General features: G+C 44.9%; 2 protein-coding genes across 2 annotated transcripts; one reads left to right on the top strand and one right to left on the bottom strand.

Annotated features, from left to right (window-relative positions):
* Nucleotides 1-2,022: 2,022 nt before the first annotated feature.
* LOC136461841 (16.9 kDa class I heat shock protein 1) lies at nt 2,023-2,800 on the bottom strand. The gene has a single exon (XM_066461164.1). The coding sequence runs from the start codon at nt 2,682-2,684 to the stop codon at nt 2,229-2,231; it is 456 nt and encodes a 151-aa protein (XP_066317261.1). The 5' UTR covers nt 2,685-2,800; the 3' UTR covers nt 2,023-2,228.
* Nucleotides 2,801-10,491: 7,691 nt separating this feature from the next.
* LOC136461844 (16.9 kDa class I heat shock protein 1-like) lies at nt 10,492-11,290 on the top strand. The gene has a single exon (XM_066461167.1). It carries the CDS (start codon nt 10,621-10,623, stop codon nt 11,062-11,064), a length of 444 nt encoding a protein of 147 aa, XP_066317264.1. The 5' UTR covers nt 10,492-10,620; the 3' UTR covers nt 11,065-11,290.
* Nucleotides 11,291-25,135: the final 13,845 nt, after the last annotated feature.

Raw genomic sequence — 25,135 nt, 5'->3', positions numbered from 1 at the left:
TGCTGTCCACAATTATTGCTTCTAGAACTAGAAATGGCCCGCTTCCATTCGAGAGAAATCTCCCTGCACTGGACGATTCACACGATTGAAGCCGGGCCGGCTTAGGCCACTTGTACTGTAAACTCGTTAACGCTATTGCATATTCGAGAAAAAAAATGATTCACACGATTGCTTTTCTTTTACTTTGATTAATGTTGATTTATCTAACGTTTTTTTGGAAGCTTTCTAGTAATATACATATTTTGTGAGTGCGATAGTAAGTGGTCATTATTTAGGTACCTGATTAGTTTGCGACTAAAATTTGTCATACCAAAGATTTGTCGAGCCAAAATTAGATAAAAAAAATTATCGTAGATTTGGCGAGCTAAATTTGAGAAGTTGGCAAGTTTTGGTTAATAATAGATAAAATCATGGTTTGCCAAATCTTTGTCAGGACATAGAGCCAGATTGGTTGGCTTCCAAAATTTGCCAAACCAAAGATTTGGTAAGTCGTGATTTTGGCTAATATTTGGTTGGCTAACAAAACTTGCTAACCTCTCACATTTGGCTTGTCAAATCTATGGTAACTTTTTTACCTAACTTTGGCTTGCCAAACCTTTAGCATGACAAATTTTGATCGCAAACGACCCATATTTTGGAAGCCATCTAATCAAGCCCTTATACTGTGCAATAAAAAGAGCATTTGTAGTAACGGACTTGCTAGCGCCTGGATTTTGTAGTAACGGCGCTGCGGCGTAGGAGAAGGAGCCCACACCATCTGTTTTTTGCGTGCCCCAACGCATGGCCCCCACACTGGTGCTTGGGTTCTCACGAGCCCATTTTGCGCCCGCTTGGTAGCATCCCAGTAGTGGGCCCATACCGCCCAAACGTCACCCAGCAGCTGTAGCAGGTGGCTACGACAGTGGGTCCCATTGTAACATGCGCAACACCAAATCTACTTTTGCAACACCTAGATAAAACACTTGCAACATACGTTCGAAAATAGCTGAAATACTTGCAACATATGTCTGAAACACTTGCAAAACACTTGGAGAACACTTGTAAGCCATTGGAATGCAACATCTAGATGAAATACTTGCAACAAACGTATAAAAATACCTGAAACACTGAAACATACGCTTGTAACATTCATCTATATACAACATCCAGATCTACTTTTGCAACATCCAGATGAAAACACTTGCAACATACGTCTGATACAAATGAAACATTTGGAACATACACTTGAAAATACGTGTATAACTATTGCAATATGTGTAACATCTCGATCTACTTTTGCAACATCGATATAAAACACTTGCAAATACCTCTGAAACACCAGAAACACTTGAAACATACGGTGGAACATGCTCTTTCAGCGCAAACATCTCCTTGCTACTTCGGCTAATGGAGGCTCGTTGGCGCGTGGAGATCACTGGTGTGCTCGCCGGCAATGCGGAGCTGGGCGGTGATGCAAAGGGGGGGCGGGTGTGGGGATGGCAGGGGCGGTGGTGGCGCCGAGGACACGGCATCCCCCCCCCCCCCCCCCCCCCCCTCTGTTTCTTTTTTCTAACCCTCACTCTCTCACAAACAATTGTAGACAACGTGAAAACATTTCAGATTCTGAAGATGGGGTTAGTAAGGACTAGATTGTGAAGCCACCGGAGCTGACATGGACGGGGCCAACACCGAGCTCCCAATTTTTTGTTTTTTCTTATTTATATAGGCGAGCAGTGTAGCCTGCATGTGCTCTCCCTGATTAACAGAAGCGCTTGTCTAGAGATGGACATTTCTGCCACCATTTTTGCCCACCTCTAAAGATTGTAAATATAGTAGTGTAAAACTTCTACAAATGAAGATCTTATAACCCCTGTTTTGAATGATTACCAAATATCAATCTACTTATTATGCGTTCGTCCTCTCCTCATGGAAATGAGTTAGGTTAATGACATTGGTATATCTTGAATTCTTGATGTAAACAACCTGAGATGAAACAATACACCACACTCTCCATACACACAAATACAAGCAACCGATCCGATATGGAAAACCCGATTTTATTTATTATTATTCAAAGGGAAAATACATGAACCACACGAGGAAGATGTACATATACGGAACAAAGGGAAGTGCATATCGTATAAGACACAGCAAACATCCTCAGCCACAGTGCAAACAAACCATGCAGATGCAGGACAGCCACGGACCACCACAGCAGTAGTACACCTTCAATCCACGTCCATGGATGTTTAACCAGAGATCTCGATAGCCTTCACCTCAGGCTTCTTCTCCTCCGCCTTGGGGACAGTGACCGTGAGCACGCCGTGCTCCAGGCCAGCCTTGACCTGATCCACCTTGGCGTTCTCCGGCAGGCGGAAGCGCCTGAGGAACTGGCCGCTGCTGCGCTCCACGCGGTGCCACTTGTCGTTCTTGTCCTCCTTCTCCTTGCTGCGCTGGCCGCTGATGACCAGCACGTTGCCGTCCTCCACCTCGACCTTGACCTCCTCCTTCTTGACGCCGGGGAGGTCGGCCTTGAACACGTGCGCCTCGGGCGTCTCCTTCCAGTCGATGCGGGCGTTGGCGAACGCGGCGGTCTCGGAGTCGGTGGAGGCCGACGGCACGATGGAGCGGAACATGTTGTCGAAGGGATCCCAGAGGTCGAGGGAGAAGGGGTCGAACACGTTGCTGCGCCTCACCAGAGACATTGTCGATGCTCTATGCGTCGAAATCAGTGGATTGCAAGAGTGCTTTAGGAAGTGTGCTTAATTTGCTATTGCTATGGAGTATCGCTCTGTGATTTCCTGGGTGGGTTGCAGCTCTGTGCGTGGCGGGGTATTTATAGGATCAGATCATCCATGAGTTAGTACAACCCATTCCTGAGACATCTAGAGCTATCTCCACTGCTGTCCACAATTATTGCTTCTAGAACTAGAAATGGCCCGCTTCCATTCGAGAGAAATCTCCCTGCACTGGACGATTCACACGATTGAAGCCACTTGTACTGTAAACTCGTTAACGCTCTTGCATATTTGAGAAAAAAAATGATTCACACGATTGCTTTTCTTTTACTTTGATTAATTTTGATTTATCTAACGTTTTTTTGGAAGCTTTCTAGTAATATACATATTTTGTGAGTGCGATAGTAAGAGGTCATTATTTAGGTACCTGATTAGTTTGCGACTAAAATTTGTCATACCAAAGATTTGTCAAGCCAAAATTAGATAAAAAAAATTGTCGTAGATTTAGCAAGCCAAATTTGAGAAGTTGACAAGTTTTGGTTGCAAACAAAATAATAGCTAAAATCATGGTTTGCCAAATCTTTGTCAGGACATAGAGCCAGATTGGTTGGCTTCCAAAATTTGCCAAACCAAAGATTTGGTAAGTCATGATTTTGGCTAATATTTGGTTGGCTACCAAAACTTGCCAACCTCTCACATTTAGCTTGCCAAATCTATGGTAACTTTTTTACCTAACTTTGGCTTGCCAAATCTTTAGCATGACAAATTTTAATCGCAAACGACCCATATTTTGGAAGCCATCTAATCAAGCCCTTATACTGTGCAATAAAGAGAGCATTTGTAGTGACGGACTTGCTAGCGCCTGGATTTTGTAGTAACGGCGCTGCGGCGTAGGAGAAGGACCCCACACCATCTGTTTTTTGCGTGCCCCAACGCATGGCCCCCACGCTTGTGCTTGGTTTCTCACGAGCCCATTTGCGCCCGCTTGGTAGCGTCCCAGCAGCGGGCCCGTACCGCCCAGACGTCACCCAGCGGCTGCAGCAGGTGGTTGCGACAGTGGGTCCCATTGCAACATGCGCAACACCAAATCTACTTTTGCAACACCCGGATAAAACACTTGCAACATACATTCGAAAAAAGCTGAAATACTTGCAACATATGTCTCAAACACTTGCAAAACACTTGTAAGCCATTGCAATGCAACATCTAGATGAAATACTTGCAACAGACACCGTCTGTCTTGCCCTAATGGCGACTCTTGCTGAAGAATGTGAGAAGTCATGTGAAGCGCTTCCCAAAAACTTTATCCATCCTCTCTCGGTGCAGGATTACAAGAGCGAGAGGTGTTGAAAACTTGCTCTCTCAATTATTGGTGCCACCAGTGATCAGAAGGGCACTCATATCGTAGTTCTGGTGTGTGTACCGGTGATTGGGATGGGATAGACTACGATAACATCGCAATAGAGAAGCGGGGAAATCTAATTAACTATCTTAGATATTTCCAACACTAGAGGCCCCCCAATAGCAGTTCTGATGCGCCCTTCCTAGGAGAGGTTGATACATATGAGGGAGGCCCCCTACATCCACATCAATTAGCAATACAGTACTAATTAATGGCACACCTTCCACTTCTACTTGTGAGTTTAAACATTAAAGGTCATCAGGGAACACATGCAATAGGCATTCGAAATTTATTAGAATTTCTACATATGGGCTTCTGGTAACCAATCTATATAAATTCTAAAAATCCTCCACCAGATCTCAAATGCCCAATATAGAAAATGTTCCTTCTCCCACTACTATTTATATACCAGTGTTTTAGCAGAGTTTATTAAGTTGAACATCAGCAAAGAGCTTCTTAGGCTACACCCATCCACAACTTGACTAATGGACTATGCCTTCGATTACAAGTTTTGTGCAAACATGTTTCACCCAAAGTCATAACCAATACCTGGATGCCAATAGCTTACTCCATGAGTGGAGTATATACATCATACTCCCTGGTTTCTTCGTCACAAGATTACTAGAGATCACCAGTCTTATAGATTACAGTGCCTAACAATCTAGTATACCTCTTATAGGTGTAGTTCTTTAAAAATGCTTTCTAGGACAACATATTTGCTTACTAAGGACATGACCTAATCCGCCTTACAGCTTTGAGAGTATTGCATCTTCACTTAGAGAGGGTTATAAATTACTCTCCTCTGTTAACCAATATCCTATTTTTCCTACGTCCAGAGTCACAGGATCTCTGATAAAAAATGGGTTAGGTTACCAATATGGTAAAACTCACTTGGGTATCATACCCACCTCCCTCGATGAATTTTCTATCACATTCCGAGATAGCCTTTTTGTAATGGGATCTGCCAGGTTTTTGTCTATTTGAATATATAGCAATAGCTATCACTCCAGAGTTTTAAAATTTCCTGACAAACGTGTATTTTGTGTCTTGATGACTTAACATTATCCTTAGCATTGTTCACCTTTAAAATAAGAATTTGTTTGCCACAATTTATAAGCATAGTCGGTATTAATTTTTCAACGACATGCAAGTCCTTCAAGAGTTCATGTAGCCATTATGTCTCTGCAATAGCTGCATCCAAAGCAATAAGTTCTTCTTCCATGGTTGAGCTCATCAAAATGGACTATTTGCATGACCTCCATGATGTTGCACCACCACCAAGAGTAAACACATACCGACTTCTAACGTAAAGCTCATCAACATCAGATATCTAGATTGAACTATTAATTATATTCTTCAAGCATAGCTGGGTCCCCCTAAATAGTGAATCACATAACTAATGGTACCCTTAAGATAGCACAAGACCCTCTCAAATGCATCCCAATGATCATCATAAATCTGCTTAATTTGCTCACAATAAAAGGATGTCTACTCCTGATGTGCTAGCTAAGTACATGAGTGAACCGATAATCTAAGAGTCCCACAATTGGTCTCTTACTATTCTTTTGTTCTTTTGAAGTGTCTTACTGGGACCGTAAGGTGCTAGAGAAGCCTTGATATCCATAAAGCCAAATGAGTTCAAGACATTTTCAACATTGTGAGATTGCAATGGTTCAACTTCTGAAAAGTACTTATGCTGTCAAAAAGCAAAACACCAACCAAACGAGTAGAACTAGAAGTTGCTACTTTCACATAGTACAATTTTTGCACCACCTTGTACCTTTTTTTGGATTTTGGATTTCTGTTTTTTCAAATGGGAAGAAATAGAGAGATGTTTCATAATTGTTTCAAGGGAGAGAGGGAGTGTGTGTATGTAGGTTTCATTGTTGTTTCAACCAAACAACTTATAGCTTTTCCACAGCACATAGCTCACAACAACTTTTGTTGCAGCTCATAAGAACTTTTCCACAGCTCACAACCAAACAGACCCTTAATTAGGTTGATGTTTAGATTTGCATCAGCCCATCTCATTTCTTTCATATAAAAAAAACTTTGAAAAAGGACTTGACCTCATTGATATTAATGTTTGTACCAAATATTAGAATGTTGTTCGCATACAGACATAATATAACTCCTTCATTCCACCACGACGATAGTACACACATCTACCAACCCCATCAATGGCAAAGCTCACCGAAGTTAGAGTTTTGTCAAACTTCTCATGCTCTGAGCAACTGCCCTTGATTTTGGGACGCACCCCACATGATAGGGGCGAGTTGGTATCTACAGGGGGACATCAACCTGACCGTACACCCAGTAGTGCCAGCCCTCAAACTCCTCAAGCCTTGTTCGATGAGCCCGTACAACCATGTAGTGTTGGTCAGCCCTCTAAGAGAGTCACTAGGGACCATTCCATTAACAGTCCTCACAGTAAGAAGAGTAGCAGGACTCCAACCCTTGATGACTGCCTTGATGACCTGAGCGACATTATCAGGGATGCTAGGGGGAATAAGGCCCGTCAAGCCACTGATGCCGAGGAGATTGCCCAAGTCAATCAGATTCTGAAGCAAGATGGTTACATCGAGAGTGATGTAGTCTTTGCCAAAGCCCTTAATCTTTGCAGCAACAGGATCCGTCGTCGGGCTTTTTCTTGATTTGGAAACAAAAGAGGGCCGGCTGAACTGGATGAATGTCTCGTGGGACTTTGTTTTCTCCAAGTCAAAGTGATCAGCACCATACTTCCTCCTGCGGCTTCTTTAGTTGGTTTAGTTTCCAGCGTAAGCATGTTGAGTTGTTTATGTACCTTGTTAGCGTTATGTTCTTTCGTTGTAATAAAGACCATTGTCGAGAACTATGTTCACTTAAATGTGTGGTGTATTGTGAGCATTCTAGTTGAAGCGCCATCTGCATTCTATTTGATGTCAATTTCTGATTTGAGCATGTATAGTAAACTTTGGCAGCAGGAGATGGTGGGTCCCAGATATTTCATTAATTGACTACAGAAATTTCGTTAATTGACTGGTTGTGCCTCCACATGTATTGAGGTAATTGAAAGTGATTCTTTTTTGTTATTTCTGGTACGATACCATGCCAATATATGATGTCACATCTTATTGGTTTGTGCCCTTTTCAATATTGCAGCATGAGCAGCAATGAGGAGCCGTCCAATAGCGACACTTCCAGTGAAGGACCGGGCATGGTGAACTTGGAGAAGGCAGCTATGGTGCTAGAAGGTTGAAAGGCATGCTAGCGCAACAACGTCCTACGGTAAATCCTCCTTGTCCCATACCCAAGCTCACCGGCGTGCAATGGATGAAACTTACTCTTGACGACCCCACAAAATGCATAGACAATTTGCGTATGTCCCGTGATGCCTTCATGCATTTGCATAACATGTTGCTTCCATTTGGGCTGCCATCTACAGACAAGTGTAGTTCCATTGAAGCTTTAGGAATGTATGTCTAGACTTGTGCCCACCAGTCTACTAGTAGAGAATGCAAAGATAAATTTGAAAGGTCGTTAGATACGGTTAGTAGGAAGGTAACTGCACTAGCAGAGGTTATGTATAGATGGACATAGACTATACTAGTTCCAGCAGATAGGAACTACCCAAGAGTCAGCCAGAAACTTGTTGAATATGCACCATGGTTTGATGGGTGCATAGGTGCTATAGATGGTACCCACATAAAGATAGAGGTTAATCAGGAAGCCAAAGCTGACTTCTTCAATAGGAAAGGAGAAACTTCAATTAATGCTTGCGCCATTATGGATATGGATGGCCGCTTCACCTATGTGGGTGCCGGGAAGGCGGGAGCATGTCATGACATGGCGGTCCTAAAAGACTGTCAGACCTATGAATGGTTCCCGCATCCACGCGCAGGTTCGTGATGACTTGCAAATATCTTTGATGCAGTATGTGTGTAGGTAGTTGGCAGGACATTGTTGGCACTAATTGTCGAATTATTTCAATTATTGTAGGATGCTACTACCTGGGAGACGTGGGATACATGGAGACTCAAGGATACATGACTCCTTTCCGGAATACAAGGTACCATATAAATGACTTTAGGGGCGTAGAGTTGGAGACGTTAGAATGCGAGGAGAAATTTAACTACATTCACGCGAGGCTGCGCAATGTAATTGAACGAAGATTTGGGGGGCTATAAGAACGGTGGCATATTCTTGAACGGGTTCCTTACTTTGCGAGGAAAAAGTAGGCGATGATTATCATATCATGCTTTGCAATGGATAATTATTTGTGGCTGTGTAAGTATGGACATAATGCACCGTTGTATGAGCTACCAGAGTGGGTGGTTCTAAATAGTGGAACTCAAACAACTACAGTAAGGGAGTTGATATCAGCTGTAGTGTGGAGTGGAATATGATTGAGGGAAGGTGATATAATGAACCTACTTTAGTACTTGAATTTAAGTTAGGTATGGATTGAACTAGTGTGGGCCATGATTTGTTAACCCTAGTGGTGTTGTAATCTTTTGTTGTATGGATTGAACAAATGGAGTGTCATTTGTTGGGTATTTGTAATGGAATGACATTTGGTAGCTATGAACTAGAAGCAGATCCTGTTGAGTAAATGCATGTATCATCTGTACAAGGTAAGTAACTGAATGGACCAAGATTATTTCATCCTTTTTCTAGTTCCTTAATTTAATCTTGTGTTATTTTATTAAGTTTATACTGCAATCAATTATCCAATACAGTTTAGATTAGTAATTTACATTGTAAGTGATAATAGAAGACATTATTGTTTGCTCATATGTGGTGTTCTTGATTTTGCAGCCACCAACTATAGTCACTAGTGAAGGACATTGCTGTTGAATATGTCACTGACCTGGTAAGTTTATTTTGTGAAGTTATGTGTGAGGGTGGGATGAAAATGACCCAACACCCAGATCATTCATTCATGTAGCCTGTAGCTGTACATACGTGTTTGCAATTTCTATGCGAGATAAAAGTGAGTTGTCAGCATTCAGTGACCTGGAGCCGAGAGTGATCAATGGAATTCAGAACAGCGAGTACAGGAACCTGTACAACCATGTGAACATATTTGTTGCTGAGCACGATGGTGGTGCCGGGAACAACTAGGCCAGTGGACTTGGTTGTTTTGTCACTAGGCTAATTGTTCCTTTTCTCGTTTTAGAAATAAATGGTCAACTGCATTTTCATATTCTCATAGGGTGAACAAGTTGTTGATGATATCATGGACATGGTTGACAGAGAAGCAGATGAAAGTGATAGCCTAGAGGGTTTTGTCCTTTGTCACTCTATTGCTGGTGGAACTGGTTAAGGTTGGCTATCTGGCTCTCATATTTTGATTTCCTTTCTTTTCATTTTTCTATTCTACTCTCACTTCTTTGTTGATGACTTTATATTGTACTTGGAAGATTTGAGCTGTGAAATTCTATTTCTGGTGGCAGCAGCACATTATACTTTTACTTCTTTGTTATATTTGAGCTGTGAAGAACACTTAGACAGACATAATTATTGGTCTACTGTTACTTCCTTTGTACAGGTTGTTGATATGCCTGCTTAGAAGATGTATAGTAGGGGTCGAGAACTGGATGACACAACTTGGATGCCTTCTTTTGATTTTTGATTGTTTTGTATGTAGCTGTTGCTTTGAATCGAAGAAAATTCTTCGATCCCTGTTCATTGTAGTGTTATTGACTTTTGTCTTTGATTGGACCATTGTTGATGATTCTTTGTTCATTTGTTAGGAGTTCTTAGAAGGCAGGAAGATGTTCTCAGTTGAGGCTAAAGAACAAGCTGGTTTTCAAGGACTGAAATACCATGAGAAATGATTAATACAAGTGCCATGGCTACATACTTTTTTTTGTTAGTGTTTGGTAGTTTTGTTGGCCTTAGAGAACTGAAATTGGTTGAGGAGAAAAGTTTAAATTTCAAATGGCTATTCAGCCAATTTAAATTGGTTGGGGGCTAGCTGGCTGCTGAAAGCAGCTGCTTGGCTGGCTGGAGCCAGCCAATTCAAGACTGCCGAAGAGGCTGTAGATTTTCCAAAAAAAAATTACGGGGCAGTACATGTGGCACACTGGTAACGTGTTACCTGTCCCTGGAAGCAAAATTATTCAGGGAAAATAAATTCTGCAAGCACAATGAAGAGAGGGCCCTAGTCCAGTAGTAGTTACTGTATACTCCTTACCCCAGCGAGCAGCACGTAGCCTGGTCTGGAACCATGTGGGGCCTTGTCGACAGAGATGGAGACAAGGGGAAGAAAGCTCTCGACCTCTCGTCTCTCTTCTGGAAAGCAAAAGAAGAAAGGGGAGAGCAGAGAGAACTCCAGACGATTCAGCGACCGCTCTTGACGATGCTATAAATACGTCACCGCAGAAGGCCACAACTCATCCCAATCCAGAGCAAAGATCGCAATCAGACCAAGCAGCGCACAGCGAAATCCTCCAATCCACAGACTCACTTCCCAGTTCGCACTCGCACGCACCGAGCAGCTAGCAATCAAAACCAGCAATGTCGCTCGTGAGGCGCAGCAACGTGTTCGACCCCTTCTCCATGGACCTGTGGGACCCCTTTGACAACATGTTCCGCTCCATCGTCCCGTCTGCCTCCTCCGCCGCCTTCGCCAACGCCCGCATCGACTGGAAGGAGACGCCCGAGGCGCACGTGTTCAAGGCCGACCTCCCCGGCGTGAAGAAGGAGGAGGTCAAGGTGGAGGTGGAGGACGGCAACGTGCTGGTCATCAGCGGCCAGCGCAGCAGGGAGGAGGAGGACAAGAACGACAAGTGGCACCGCGTGGAGCGCAGCAGCGGCCAGTTCACGAGGCGCTTCCGCCTGCCGGAGAACGCCAAGACGGAGGAGGTGAAGGCCGCGCTGGAGAATGGCGTGCTCACGGTTACCGTGCCCAAGGCCGAGGTCAAGAAGCCCGAGGTGAAGAGCATCCAGATCTCCGGTTGAAGAGCCATGGGCGCGGGGTGAAAGCTCGCGGCGTCGGACGACCTCCGGTTTCAGTTTTCAGCTACGCGACTCGTGCGTGTGTTGGTACTGTTCAGGTGTGTTTCATGGTAGTGGTACTGCTTCCTAGCAGTGTCATGTACTGTACTAGTTTGTACTTTACCTGTATGTTGAGCTCGGCTCAGTATGTTCTCGGAGTGAATAAATAAAAAAAAATTAACCAGATAAATAGACATCTCTAGGTGTAATAAATATGTACTTAAGTGTATATCTTAACAATTTTTTTAATGTTTTTATATATGTAGTTAGTAATCGTAATGAAAAATCACAATATTATGAGAAACACGGTTTCAACTTGTGATAGGTAAGAAAACATCAGGTGGCTGGTTCAGAGAAATAGTGATATAGATTATGTGGAATAAAATGTTCATCATATGATAGCACTGAAGTATTGAATCTCCTTAATTCTGGTGACAAAAAGAAAAGAAAATCACCTAGTGCATCATATAAGTATGGGTATTCAGCAGGAGGAAATAGACATACTGCAAAAGAAACTGAAAAAGCTGCAAGGAGAGGAGCATAATCATGACGAGAGGAGCTTGTCACAGTTGTCACCTACACAAATGGCTGAGCTTATCAGAACCTACACATCAGTGGCTATCAAACATTCAAGCTGCAGTGTGTGTGGCCCCCCTGGTTCCGCCACTGTAGACATAGGTTCCGCCACTGTAGACATATACTCGATCCCTCCATTCCTAATAAACGCATATCTCGCTGCTCTACTAAAGTTACTTTTAACATGTAATGATCTACTCACTCCGTCAATGAAAGAATGCAATCATGGGAATCGTGCCTGTCAAGGTAATTCATGTTTGACCAACTTTACAGTAAATAGTATTAGTATTTATATCGGGTATCGATATTAGGGATACCCGGAGGAAGGAAGTTAACGGCCACGAACGTTAATTCGTCTGGATGGTCTAAGACGTATTTAAGGTCTCGCTCGACCCCGAGGGTGCGAGCCCCGTCTCGCCAGACCCCTCGGGCGCGGGCTCCGTCTCGCCCGACCCCGAGGGCGCGGGCTCCGTCTCGCCCGACCCCGAGAGCGCGGGCTCCGTCTCGCCAGACCCCTCGGGCGCGGGTTCCGTCTCGCCCGACGGGGATCCATACCGCCTCCAACCACTACGGGCCTAAGAGTACGACTCCATGGTCAAACTTCTGACACCGAGAGAGAAGCGGGCACGTCTCGACATGACCCGTGGCCACGACGGACCATACCTGGGGGCTCATGTCGTCAACAGTGTCGGGCGTGCCGACGCTGTGCTGCCTAATCCCCGTACGGCTTCTGACAGGAGTACCTGTTGACCACGCCGCCCACTGAAACGGAACGGAGCGCCGTGAGCGGCTGACGACGCTTGCGTATGGCGCCAGTGACGAATAGGGCCGCGACGTGGTGTTGTCCCCGTCATCATCTACAGGACCAGCGGAACCTACATAAAGGAAATGAAGGATGCCACGACCCTAGAGGCCTTCTTTTCCCTCGCTTTTCTCCTTTTCTCTCTCTTTCTCTCTCTGTAGCATGCGTCTTTCCATTCACCTATAAAAGGGGAAGCAGGACGCCCCATGGAGGAGGAGAGGCATGAGAACACGGCTGAACGAGCTCAAAAAGACTCAACTCCGTTCGATCTTTTCACCAGAGACTCGGGACCTTCTCTCTCGCCCGTTTGTAACCCATACTACAAACTAGTGCTGGTAACACGAGCAGCAGACTGGACGTAGGGACATTTCGCCCGAATCAGTATAAATCCTTGTGTCCTCCGAGCACACCATTCGAGCCAGACGTGCAGATACAAATTTACTAGCCGGTGGTTCAAAACACCGACAGTTGGCGCGTCAGGTAGGGGTTTTTGCGCGTCTCGACGTCCACATCAGGCCTCGAATGGCTCGTCACGGCGTCAGCTGGGTCCTGGGAGCGCACGTGCGCTTCGGGAGCCTAGACTTCGTCGTCACAATGGAGGGAGAGTTGGCGCAGGCTCCTGCCGCCGTCTAGCCTCTCCACTCTGTCAGCCCCGATGCGATCGTCGAGGCGCTTAAGGGTTGTAGCTGCACGCATCGGAGGCCCATGTCCCTAGGAGCGACCAGCTCCTTGGCTTTGACTACGGGAGGCTAGAGCACCAACTCGACACCTTCCTAAGACCCTGACTGTTCCGAGAGGAGCTACGCTGCCTTACTTTCTCCTTCGCCTACGTCATGATCCAACTCACCGAAGGGGAACCGCTCTCCCCGGAACACCTCACTCGGGGCACCCTGTAGTGTTCCCGTTCGATCTGCGCAATGCTGCGGGGACCGTTGGCCACCTCATGGCGCAGCGCATGCACCCATCCCCTATGAATGATGAGTTTGTGGGGATGACCGAATACGTCGTGGAATCTTTCCATGACCTTCTCGCAGAAGATTTAGAGTCGCTCTCCGACTCTGACTCCAGCAGGGGGAGCCATCACCCCTCGTGAGAATGTTTTATGATAGGTACCCCCGAGGGATGCGTCAAAAGCATCCACGAGGGAGGGGCTACCCCACTGAATGACCTCGACAATGAGTTCGAGGAAGATGCAGGGGCCCTTCCTCTCATACGGGTGGAACAGCTAAGGGCGCGGCACCAGGAGCTCGAGGATGCATGACTCCAACTCGAGCAGGAGCACGCAGAGCTTGAGTGAGAGATCGAGCACCGTGGAGACGGTGGTCGTGCGCGCACCATGGCCCGCGACATGAACCGGCGAATCATCGAAGACGATGGAGCCCTCCTACACTTCACCCGAGCAAGCCAGAACATCGCTGCCGCGGTGACCTTGCTCCAAGGGCTACCGAAGCCCGCCACACCCAAGGATTGTCAGGCCCATTGCGAGAACCGCATGCTGCTCGAGCGCGTGATGGCGCGGCAGGCGGAGAGCTCACTGTCTCAGCGACGTGAGCTCGACGCCAGTCAACACGGGCCCTCGGGATGATATGTTAGGGACGTGTCTATCCACCAGGCGCCGCGTGGCGGCAGGGGGCACGTTGTGGCCCTGGTGCATGAGTGTCTCGCCCTCTACCGTGACGCACGTAACACCCTGGATGCCCGTAGGAGTGGACGAAGCGACAAGAGAGAGGAAGCCGGCCAGGGCTACCACCCTCGTCACGGCGGACGCTACGACAACGGCGAGGACCAGAGCCCAAGCCTCGACCCGCTGGGCCTTAGGCCTTCGGCCGACACATCCTCAAACCACCTTGATTGTGATTCTCCGCGCATCTGTCCTCCTCGAATCAACCTCACCGGTTTAAGTGGCTTCACCACCACCAGATCTAGCGCCGCCTCTCCACACCTATCTCCATACGGGAGGCCATGTCGCCCTGAAGAGGAAGGTATAAAGTCTGCAACTTTTGGAGAACACATGTTGACAAATATAGGTCATCATTTTTAGAAAAGAATAGCTTAATCTAAAATGAAGATTATACACTACAAGAGAATCCTTGCATCAGTAGCCAACATGAATCAGATGTGTCCATGATGGCCTATCCAAGGAGGCCAATTTTAAGAACACATATACACATCTCGCCCCATTCCTAGAAACCAAACTCACTTGTGATTTTTTTTCTAACTGCTACAGAACAGTCTAAGGCTCGCGCTCTGCTCTCACTTTTATTTTCCCCGCGTGTTGCGGCTGGGAAAGGGAGGAATAACTTCTTGTAATCGCAAAGTTATGAATCTTGCATCGTCTATTTATCCCTTACTTTGATTTGTGCACTAGTATTACGGTTCGATTCAGTCCTATGTGTTGTTATTGAAGATTTCTTGGGGCTTATTTGTCCAATGTGGTTCCGTACGAGTATGTTTTGCTATGGAGCTTTTCCTCACGAGGAAATGAGGTTTCATGTATTTTATTTTCTTTTGCTGCTAGAGATCTGTTAAATTAGTGCCTTTTATATTCTCAAGGAAGGAAGGCCTTCATCCACCTCTAATTAAAATGACTTCTTTATGGATTTTCGGGTCGTCCACTTATTAGATTTCATTTAAGCCTCCTTTAGGCCTATTTTGGATGCATGTGTATCCACCTCAATCCACATGTGTTGGAGTGGAATGGAATGGAATGGAATTTAGTTCATTTCCACTCCGATCCACTTCAACCCATGTGGATTGAGATGAATACATGCGTATCCAAACAATGCCTTATGGATTTTATGGGTCGTCCACATAAAAAAAGACTTATTTATGGATCGTCCACTTATTAGATTTCATTTAAGGAAAGACTTCTTTAGTAGCTGTTCACATATTTAGATACTACCACAAAGTGTAGACATTTTATGCGTCTCTTTTCAATGAATTTGTTTGGTTAGTGACCCACAAAGTGTAGACTCCTTTTACCATATAACACCATAACACCGCTCTTATATATTATTTATTATTTCCATGTTGCTGGACAATATTGAGTGGATCTTTAGGGATAGATATGAAGATGTAGCAGGCACCAATATGCAAGATATAATTAATCTTCACATTTCAAGATGTGGTAGGTGGATCGGGCTACCGTTAAATGATAGATCATCTTGTCGTGTCATGAGACATGACAGCCAAATCCAACTAGTATTTGCTATCTGCATATCTTAAGGATATTGTTAATTCCATATCTTAAGGATATCATTAGCTTCTTAGGGATATTGTTAATTATTCATGGTTTACTATAAAAACAAGTCTATACTACCTTCGATCATACAAAACATTGTAATGCAAACTACCTATACCAAAGGTTAACACACAGAAACCTGTGTGGCTAGTTCCATGGCCACCCAAACTCCCCATGTTCTCATTGTGGATGATTGATTCCCGTGTTGATTGCCTTGTTGCATCGATTATCCTCAATAGTTTCAACATTCGAGGTATCATGGTTATTATGAGTTTTAAAAATAATTATCGAGTAGTTCTGGCTTACTATTTTAGTAATGTGATTTTCACATACTTTTAAACAATAGAGAATATTGGTACAATATTATCTCAGATATGATACCCTCACTTATTCATTTGCAATTATCTGCACCTTGAACTACATCGTAAATAGAAATTCAGAACATATTATGCAGCATCTATATAGTAGACAAAACATTATAAGGATGCACTGTTATTTTACTATGATCCATTGTTCTTTGTGTGTAAATGTGTGTTTTTCATTTTCTTCAATAAATGTTGCGGGAGGTGCCATGGAAGCCTTGGAATTCTTGGATGCAGTACATTAATATTGTTTTGTATATCTATGTCCTTCTTTAAGTTGTTGTGGTTGTTTACTATATTTGACATGTTTACTAGGCACCGTACATGTTTGTATATCTTGGCCCAAACCCATATTCATACATCCTGGCCCAAAATCTACAAGACATCAAATCTTTAGTTAATTGCCAAGATTAATATTCTCTGTATATAAAAGGTAAGTCGAACCTTAACCCTACTTAGCCATTCGCTATTGTTGAACCCCTATGTTGAGCGTTGCCGTCACCATCTCTCACTCCACCTCATCACCTCCCCACCATCCCATCGCAAGGGAGGTTGGTTGAAAACCACCTTGATTGTGATTCTCCACGCATCTGTCCTCCTCGCATCAACCTCACCGGTTTCAATGGTTTCACCACCACCAGATCTAGCGCCGCCTCTCCACACCTATCTCCATGTGGGAGGCCATGTCGCCCTGAAGAGGTAGGTATAAAGTCTGCAATTTTTGGAGAACACAAGTTGACAAATATAGGTCATCATTTTTAGAAAAGAATAGCTTAATCTAAAATGAAGATTATACACTACAAGAAAATCCTTGCATCAGTAGCCAACATGAATCAGATGCGTCCATGATGGCCTATCCAAGGAGGCCAATTTTAAGAACACATATACACATGTGGCCCCATTCCTAGAAACCAAACTCACTTGTGATTTTTTTTCTAACTGCTACAGAACAGTCTAAGGCTCGCGCTCTGCTCTCACTTTATTTTCCCCGCGTGTTGCGTCTAGGAAAGGGAGGAATAACTTCTTGTAATCGCAAAGGTATGAATCTTGCATCGTCTATTTATCCCTTACTTTGATTTGTGCACTAGTATTACGGTTTGATTCAGTCCTATGTGTTGTTATTGGTGATTTCTTGGGGCTTATTTGTCCAATGTGGTTCCGTACGAGTATGTTTTGCTATGGAGCTTTTCCTCACGAGGAAATGAGGTTTCATGTATTTTATTTTCTTTTGCTCCTAGAGAATTGTGAAATTAGTGCCTTTTATATTCTCAAGGAAGGAAGGCCTTCATCCACCTCTAATTAAAAAATGACTTCTTTACGGATTTTTGGATTGTCCGCTTATTAGATTTCATTTAAATCTTTATGGATTTTATGGGTCGTCCACTAAAAAAGACTTATTTATGGATCATCCTCTTATTAGATTTCATTTAAGGAAAGATCTCTTTAGTAGCTGTTCACACATTTAGATACTAACCACAAAGTGTAGACGATTTTATGGGTCTCTTCTCAATGAATTTGTTTGGTTAGTGACCCACAAAGTGTAGACCCCTTTTACAATAACACCATAACATTACTCCTATCTATCAAAGTAGGTGTCATAGTTTTATGGGCCAAACTTTAACGAATCGCGAGGCTTCTAAAACAAACACATATATAGGTGATGGGCTTACATCTTGTCATCAGGGTCAATTAACACCTAGGATTTCCTTAACTAAGCACCGTACATATTTGTATATCTTGGCTCAAAACCATATTCATACTGGCCCGAATCTACCAGACATCGAATCTTTAGTCAACGGCCAAGATTATTCTTCTTTGTATATAAGAGGTAAGTCGAACCTTAACCCTACTTAGCCATTCGCTATGGTCGAACCCCTGTCTTGAGCGTCGTCGTCAACATCTCTCACTCCACCTTATCACCTCCCCACCATCCCATCGCAAGGGAGGTGTGTGTTGAAAACCACCTTGATTGCGATTCTCCGCGCATCCGTCATCCTCGCATCAACCTCACTAGTTTGAGTGGCTTCACCACCACTAGATTTAGCGCCTCCTCTCCACACCTATCTCCATCCAGGAGGACATGTCACCCTGAAGAGGAAGGTATAAAGTCTACAACTTTTGGAGAACACATCGTTGACAAATATAGGTCATTGTTTTGTTTCTAGAAAAGAATAGTTTAATCTAAAATGAAGATTATACACCACAAGAGAATCCATGCATCAGTAGCCAACATGAATCTGATGTGTCCATGATGGCCTATCAAGGATGCCAATTTTAGGAACACATATATATATAGGTGGCCCCCTTCCTAGAAACCAAACTCACGTGTGATTTTAACTACTACAGAACATTCTCAGGCTCGCGCTCTGCTCTTACTTTGTTTTCCCCACGTGTTGCGGCTGGGAAGGTGATGAGCCCATAGCTCCTCAACAGGGGCGGATCCAACGGTGGGGCGGGGGGGGGGGGGGGGCTCAAGCCCCCCTACCCATACCGAAACAGTGGAACCTCCTGTGGAGCGGTGGAGCCCCCATGAATTTTTAGGTAAAGTTCTATAGTGTAGGGGGGCTGAGACTTAAGATCGAGCAGCAGTGTTGTTCAGCCCCCTCCCCCCAAATATTTTCTGGATCCGCCGCTGCTCCTCAAGATGTTCCTGGAGACATGCCCGGTGATAATTCAAATACAACAACCGGTAATTCTCTAGTATCATCTGGTCTTCAATTTGGAGCTATTTATTTTGATGAGAAATATAACAAGAATATGGAGAAATTTGCTAGCATTGGCCTGTCATCAAATATCATTTCCGAGGTACAACATTCAAGAAAGCCAAAAATATAAAGCGAAGGAAATATATATTTATTGGCTCTATAAATTTGGACATCACGTGATTCAAGTCGCCATTGTTCATTATCAGGGACTAAATTAGCTTGTCATTAGCAACCTTGCCGGATTATTTTAATATTCTTTGTAAGGGAGAGTCGTAGGCTATCTTAGTTAGTTTTTATTATTAAAGTATGATCATGTATTCATGTATATGTCGCTGGAGAGTCCTGGTCGGTTTGGCCTGGCCGTGCTTTCACATACACTTTGTTTGGGTTAGAGTCGGACTTTGGCTTGGCCAAAGCTTGGTGTATCAGGTCAAGTCCGTTTTCAGCACCTGCGTGTGTTATATTGGCTAGGGTGTTGGCCGTGTAAGTGGAGGAAGTTCTTTTTTTATCGTGGTTATTATGCACTGCAGAGGCCAGGAACCCTAGGAGGCGAATTGTCCTCCATCTATCAGCTGCCGATCCGTTGAGGTCGTGAAGATCGTGAGATCAAGCTTCAGGCTTGGGCTCGTGGCAAATTCTATCGGAGTTCATCTCTTCTAACCGTGGGTGTTGCTACTCGCGGGTGGAAGATTCTTCTAGGGTTTGGAATCAATAATATTGCTACTACTTGTGTTTGATATTTCGGAGGAATTATTTGATCTGCGGTTGTTGCTGAGTTTTCCTGAGATTGTCGAGAGGCGATGCTTCTTTGTTACTTTGATTGATCACTCTATATTAAATTATTATTGCGGGTTGCTTTGAGTTAGGCTGCGATAAAACCGAGCGGCTTCTTGATTATATTGGCGGACAAGTAATCTCAGCTTATTTGCTACTGAAGTTTGGCTCTCTTGTGGGCATGGCTAGCGCCCGGACGTCCGGACGCTAGCCCCCGTCCCGACGCCCGCGCGCTGTCCCGCTGCGCTGTCCGCCCGGTGGGCCCACACGCTAACTGATGAGCGCCGAGCAGTCGAGCACCCACTTATGCGCCCTACTCCCTCGGTCTCTCATGCGCCAACAGCGCCCTCACTCTACTACGTGCAGCTGCAGGTGCTCCACTCAAGAAGAAATGGAACGGCACCTGCCTCACCTGCCCCGCATGCAACTGTTGCGCCTGCATGTCCGTCCCCACATGCTGGTGGTGCACGTACGCATACAGCTGCGCATCTCGATGCACATGTAGGTGGGGACCACGCATGCCCCCTTCGCTTGCCACGCAAAGGGGACCGCTACGCCCGCGGGGAACGTCTCTGCATGCGCCCGCTTCCTACGCCTGCTAATGTTGTAACATGAAGCACTTTTGCAACATACGTCTGAAACAGGTAATAAGATTGCAACATGGGTTTTAGCAACTGAAACATATACAAAATCCAGATAAACACACTTGTAACATACGTCTGAAACAGATGAAACATTTTGAATAGACGCTTATAACATATGTGTATTGCCACTTATGCAACATCCAGATAAAACACTTTACAACATACATCTGAAACAGATGAAATATTTAAAATATACACGCAACATAAGTGTATAGCCATTGCAACATATGAAATATCCAGATGAAACACATGCAACATCTAGATAAAATATACATCTGAAATGCATGAAACATACGAAGCTCGATGCCATGGGGTGGCGGAAAAAATTGGGATCAACTGCAAATGAGCAACAAACGGCGCATAAGCCCTCGCTCCTCTCACAAACTCCGAGCGCCAGTCCTTATGTGTGTATGGTCATAGCACATGTACGGCCCCCCACGCGCCGCCTGCACACCACACCGAGCCGGTGGCCGCACGTGCTTCCATGCGCCGCCCCTCAATGCATCCTGCGAGTGGCCGCACGCACTCCCATACGCTGCCCCGCGCCGCATGCACTCCACGCCGAACGAGTGGCCTCACGTGCTCCCATGCACGGTCTCACAGAAAGGACGGGTGCGGACCCGTCTGACTACACCTGCATGCCCCCTTTTTTTTCGTCGTCGCGCGCGCAGGGTCTCCGGCCAGACGGATGGACGCCTTAACCCAGCATTACCGTTCTCTTGTTGCTAGTTCCTTGTCGGCCGGAATCTATGGTTGATCTGTGCTGTTTTAAATAGTCTCGGACGGAGTCACATCTTGTGTTTCTTAGCTGTTGGAGAGAAACATTTAGAGAAGCTATTTTCCCGTTGTATTGTGCCGTGAAAGATCGAGAAAAATATTGGGCATCACAGACATGTCCTTATCCGTACCTGCGATGCCCAAGAATGTGTCCGATCTTTCACGGCACCAAAAATTTCTAGAATGAACGCAACCTGAAATTTCGAGCTATCAACACTGTAGCAGTTGCCGGAACCAATACAGTGTCGGTATCGACAGCAATAAAGAAACATTTCTATCCACTTCTCATATCACACGGCAGATCAAAAAGGTGAAACTAATTTAAGCGGCCAACAGGTGCTGTAGTAGAGAGAAAATTAACGGTAGAAACCAAACTCACTTGTGATTTTTTTTCTAACTGCTACAGAACAGTCTAAGGCTCGCGCTCTGCTCTCACTTTATTTTCCCCGCGTGTTGCGTCTAGGAAAGGGAGGAATAACTTCTTGTAATCGCAAAGGTATGAATCTTGCATCGTCTATTTATCCCTTACTTTGATTTGTGCACTAGTATTACGGTTTGATTCAGTCCTATGTGTTGTTATTGGTGATTTCTTGGGGCTTATTTGTCCAATGTGGTTCCGTACGAGTATGTTTTGCTATGGAGCTTTTCCTCACGAGGAAATGAGGTTTCATGTATTTTATTTTCTTTTGCTCCTAGAGAATTGTGAAATTAGTGCCTTTTATATTCTCAAGGAAGGAAGGCCTTCATCCACCTCTAATTAAAAAATGACTTCTTTACGGATTTTTGGATTGTCCGCTTATTAGATTTCATTTAAATCTTTATGGATTTTATGGGTCGTCCACTAAAAAAGACTTATTTATGGATCATCCTCTTATTAGATTTCATTTAAGGAAAGATCTCTTTAGTAGCTGTTCACACATTTAGATACTAACCACAAAGTGTAGACGATTTTATGGGTCTCTTCTCAATGAATTTGTTTGGTTAGTGACCCACAAAGTGTAGACCCCTTTTACAATAACACCATAACATTACTCCTATCTATCAAAGTAGGTGTCATAGTTTTATGGGCCAAACTTTAACGAATCGCGAGGCTTCTAAAACAAACACATATATAGGTGATGGGCTTACATCTTGTCATCAGGGTCAATTAACACCTAGGATTTCCTTAACTAAGCACCGTACATATTTGTATATCTTGGCTCAAAACCATATTCATACTGGCCCGAATCTACCAGACATCGAATCTTTAGTCAACGGCCAAGATTATTCTTCTTTGTATATAAGAGGTAAGTCGAACCTTAACCCTACTTAGCCATTCGCTATGGTCGAACCCCTGTCTTGAGCGTCGTCGTCAACATCTCTCACTCCACCTTATCACCTCCCCACCATCCCATCGCAAGGGAGGTGTGTGTTGAAAACCACCTTGATTGCGATTCTCCGCGCATCCGTCATCCTCGCATCAACCTCACTAGTTTGAGTGGCTTCACCACCACTAGATTTAGCGCCTCCTCTCCACACCTATCTCCATCCAGGAGGACATGTCACCCTGAAGAGGAAGGTATAAAGTCTACAACTTTTGGAGAACACATCGTTGACAAATATAGGTCATTGTTTTGTTTCTAGAAAAGAATAGTTTAATCTAAAATGAAGATTATACACCACAAGAGAATCCATGCATCAGTAGCCAACATGAATCTGATGTGTCCATGATGGCCTATCAAGGATGCCAATTTTAGGAACACATATATATATAGGTGGCCCCCTTCCTAGAAACCAAACTCACGTGTGATTTTAACTACTACAGAACATTCTCAGGCTCGCGCTCTGCTCTTACTTTGTTTTCCCCACGTGTTGCGGCTGGGAAGGTGATGAGCCCATAGCTCCTCAACAGGGGCGGATCCAACGGTGGGGCGGGGGGGGGGGGGGCTCAAGCCCCCCTACCCATACCGAAACAGTGGAACCTCCTGTGGAGCGGTGGAGCCCCCATGAATTTTTAGGTAAAGTTCTATAGTGTAGGGGGGCTGAGACTTAAGATCGAGCAGCAGTGTTGTTCAGCCCCCTCCCCCCAAATATTTTCTGGATCCGCCGCTGCTCCTCAAGATGTTCCTGGAGACATGCCCGGTGATAATTCAAATACAACAACCGGTAATTCTCTAGTATCATCTGGTCTTCAATTTGGAGCTATTTATTTTGATGAGAAATATAACAAGAATATGGAGAAATTTGCTAGCATTGGCCTGTCATCAAATATCATTTCCGAGGTACAACATTCAAGAAAGCCAAAAATATAAAGCGAAGGAAATATATATTTATTGGCTCTATAAATTTGGACATCACGTGATTCAAGTCGCCATTGTTCATTATCAGGGACTAAATTAGCTTGTCATTAGCAACCTTGCCGGATTATTTTAATATTCTTTGTAAGGGAGAGTCGTAGGCTATCTTAGTTAGTTTTTATTATTAAAGTATGATCATGTATTCATGTATATGTCGCTGGAGAGTCCTGGTCGGTTTGGCCTGGCCGTGCTTTCACATACACTTTGTTTGGGTTAGAGTCGGACTTTGGCTTGGCCAAAGCTTGGTGTATCAGGTCAAGTCCGTTTTCAGCACCTGCGTGTGTTATATTGGCTAGGGTGTTGGCCGTGTAAGTGGAGGAAGTTCTTTTTTTATCGTGGTTATTATGCACTGCAGAGGCCAGGAACCCTAGGAGGCGAATTGTCCTCCATCTATCAGCTGCCGATCCGTTGAGGTCGTGAAGATCGTGAGATCAAGCTTCAGGCTTGGGCTCGTGGCAAATTCTATCGGAGTTCATCTCTTCTAACCGTGGGTGTTGCTACTCGCGGGTGGAAGATTCTTCTAGGGTTTGGAATCAATAATATTGCTACTACTTGTGTTTGATATTTCGGAGGAATTATTTGATCTGCGGTTGTTGCTGAGTTTTCCTGAGATTGTCGAGAGGCGATGCTTCTTTGTTACTTTGATTGATCACTCTATATTAAATTATTATTGCGGGTTGCTTTGAGTTAGGCTGCGATAAAACCGAGCGGCTTCTTGATTATATTGGCGGACAAGTAATCTCAGCTTATTTGCTACTGAAGTTTGGCTCTCTTGTGGGCATGGCTAGCGCCCGGACGTCCGGACGCTAGCCCCCGTCCCGACGCCCGCGCGCTGTCCCGCTGCGCTGTCCGCCCGGTGGGCCCACACGCTAACTGATGAGCGCCGAGCAGTCGAGCACCCACTTATGCGCCCTACTCCCTCGGTCTCTCATGCGCCAACAGCGCCCTCACTCTACTACGTGCAGCTGCAGGTGCTCCACTCAAGAAGAAATGGAACGGCACCTGCCTCACCTGCCCCGCATGCAACTGTTGCGCCTGCATGTCCGTCCCCACATGCTGGTGGTGCACGTACGCATACAGCTGCGCATCTCGATGCACATGTAGGTGGGGACCACGCATGCCCCCTTCGCTTGCCACGCAAAGGGGACCGCTACGCCCGCGGGGAACGTCTCTGCATGCGCCCGCTTCCTACGCCTGCTAATGTTGTAACATGAAGCACTTTTGCAACATACGTCTGAAACAGGTAATAAGATTGCAACATGGGTTTTAGCAACTGAAACATATACAAAATCCAGATAAACACACTTGTAACATACGTCTGAAACAGATGAAACATTTTGAATAGACGCTTATAACATATGTGTATTGCCACTTATGCAACATCCAGATAAAACACTTTACAACATACATCTGAAACAGATGAAATATTTAAAATATACACGCAACATAAGTGTATAGCCATTGCAACATATGAAATATCCAGATGAAACACATGCAACATCTAGATAAAATATACATCTGAAATGCATGAAACATACGAAGCTCGATGCCATGGGGTGGCGGAAAAAATTGGGATCAACTGCAAATGAGCAACAAACGGCGCATAAGCCCTCGCTCCTCTCACAAACTCCGAGCGCCAGTCCTTATGTGTGTATGGTCATAGCACATGTACGGCCCCCCACGCGCCGCCTGCACACCACACCGAGCCGGTGGCCGCACGTGCTTCCATGCGCCGCCCCTCAATGCATCCTGTGAGTGGCCGCACGCACTCCCATACGCTGCCCCGCGCCGCATGCACTCCACGCCGAACGAGTGGCC

The sequence above is a fragment of the Miscanthus floridulus genome, chromosome 6 (assembly GCF_019320115.1).
Source record: "Miscanthus floridulus cultivar M001 chromosome 6, ASM1932011v1, whole genome shotgun sequence".
Lineage (NCBI taxonomy): Eukaryota > Viridiplantae > Streptophyta > Magnoliopsida > Poales > Poaceae > Miscanthus > Miscanthus floridulus.
The sequence above is the reverse complement of the archived record's forward strand: the minus strand, read 5'-3'. Positions and strand labels throughout refer to the sequence as shown.

What these genes read in the sequence shown, in the direction of transcription:
- LOC136461841 (XM_066461164.1), bottom strand. Translation starts at nt 2,684, where the DNA reads ATGTCTCTGGTGAGGCGCAGCAACGTGTTCGACCCCTTCTCCCTCGAC.
- LOC136461844 (XM_066461167.1), top strand. Translation starts at nt 10,621, where the DNA reads ATGTCGCTCGTGAGGCGCAGCAACGTGTTCGACCCCTTCTCCATGGAC.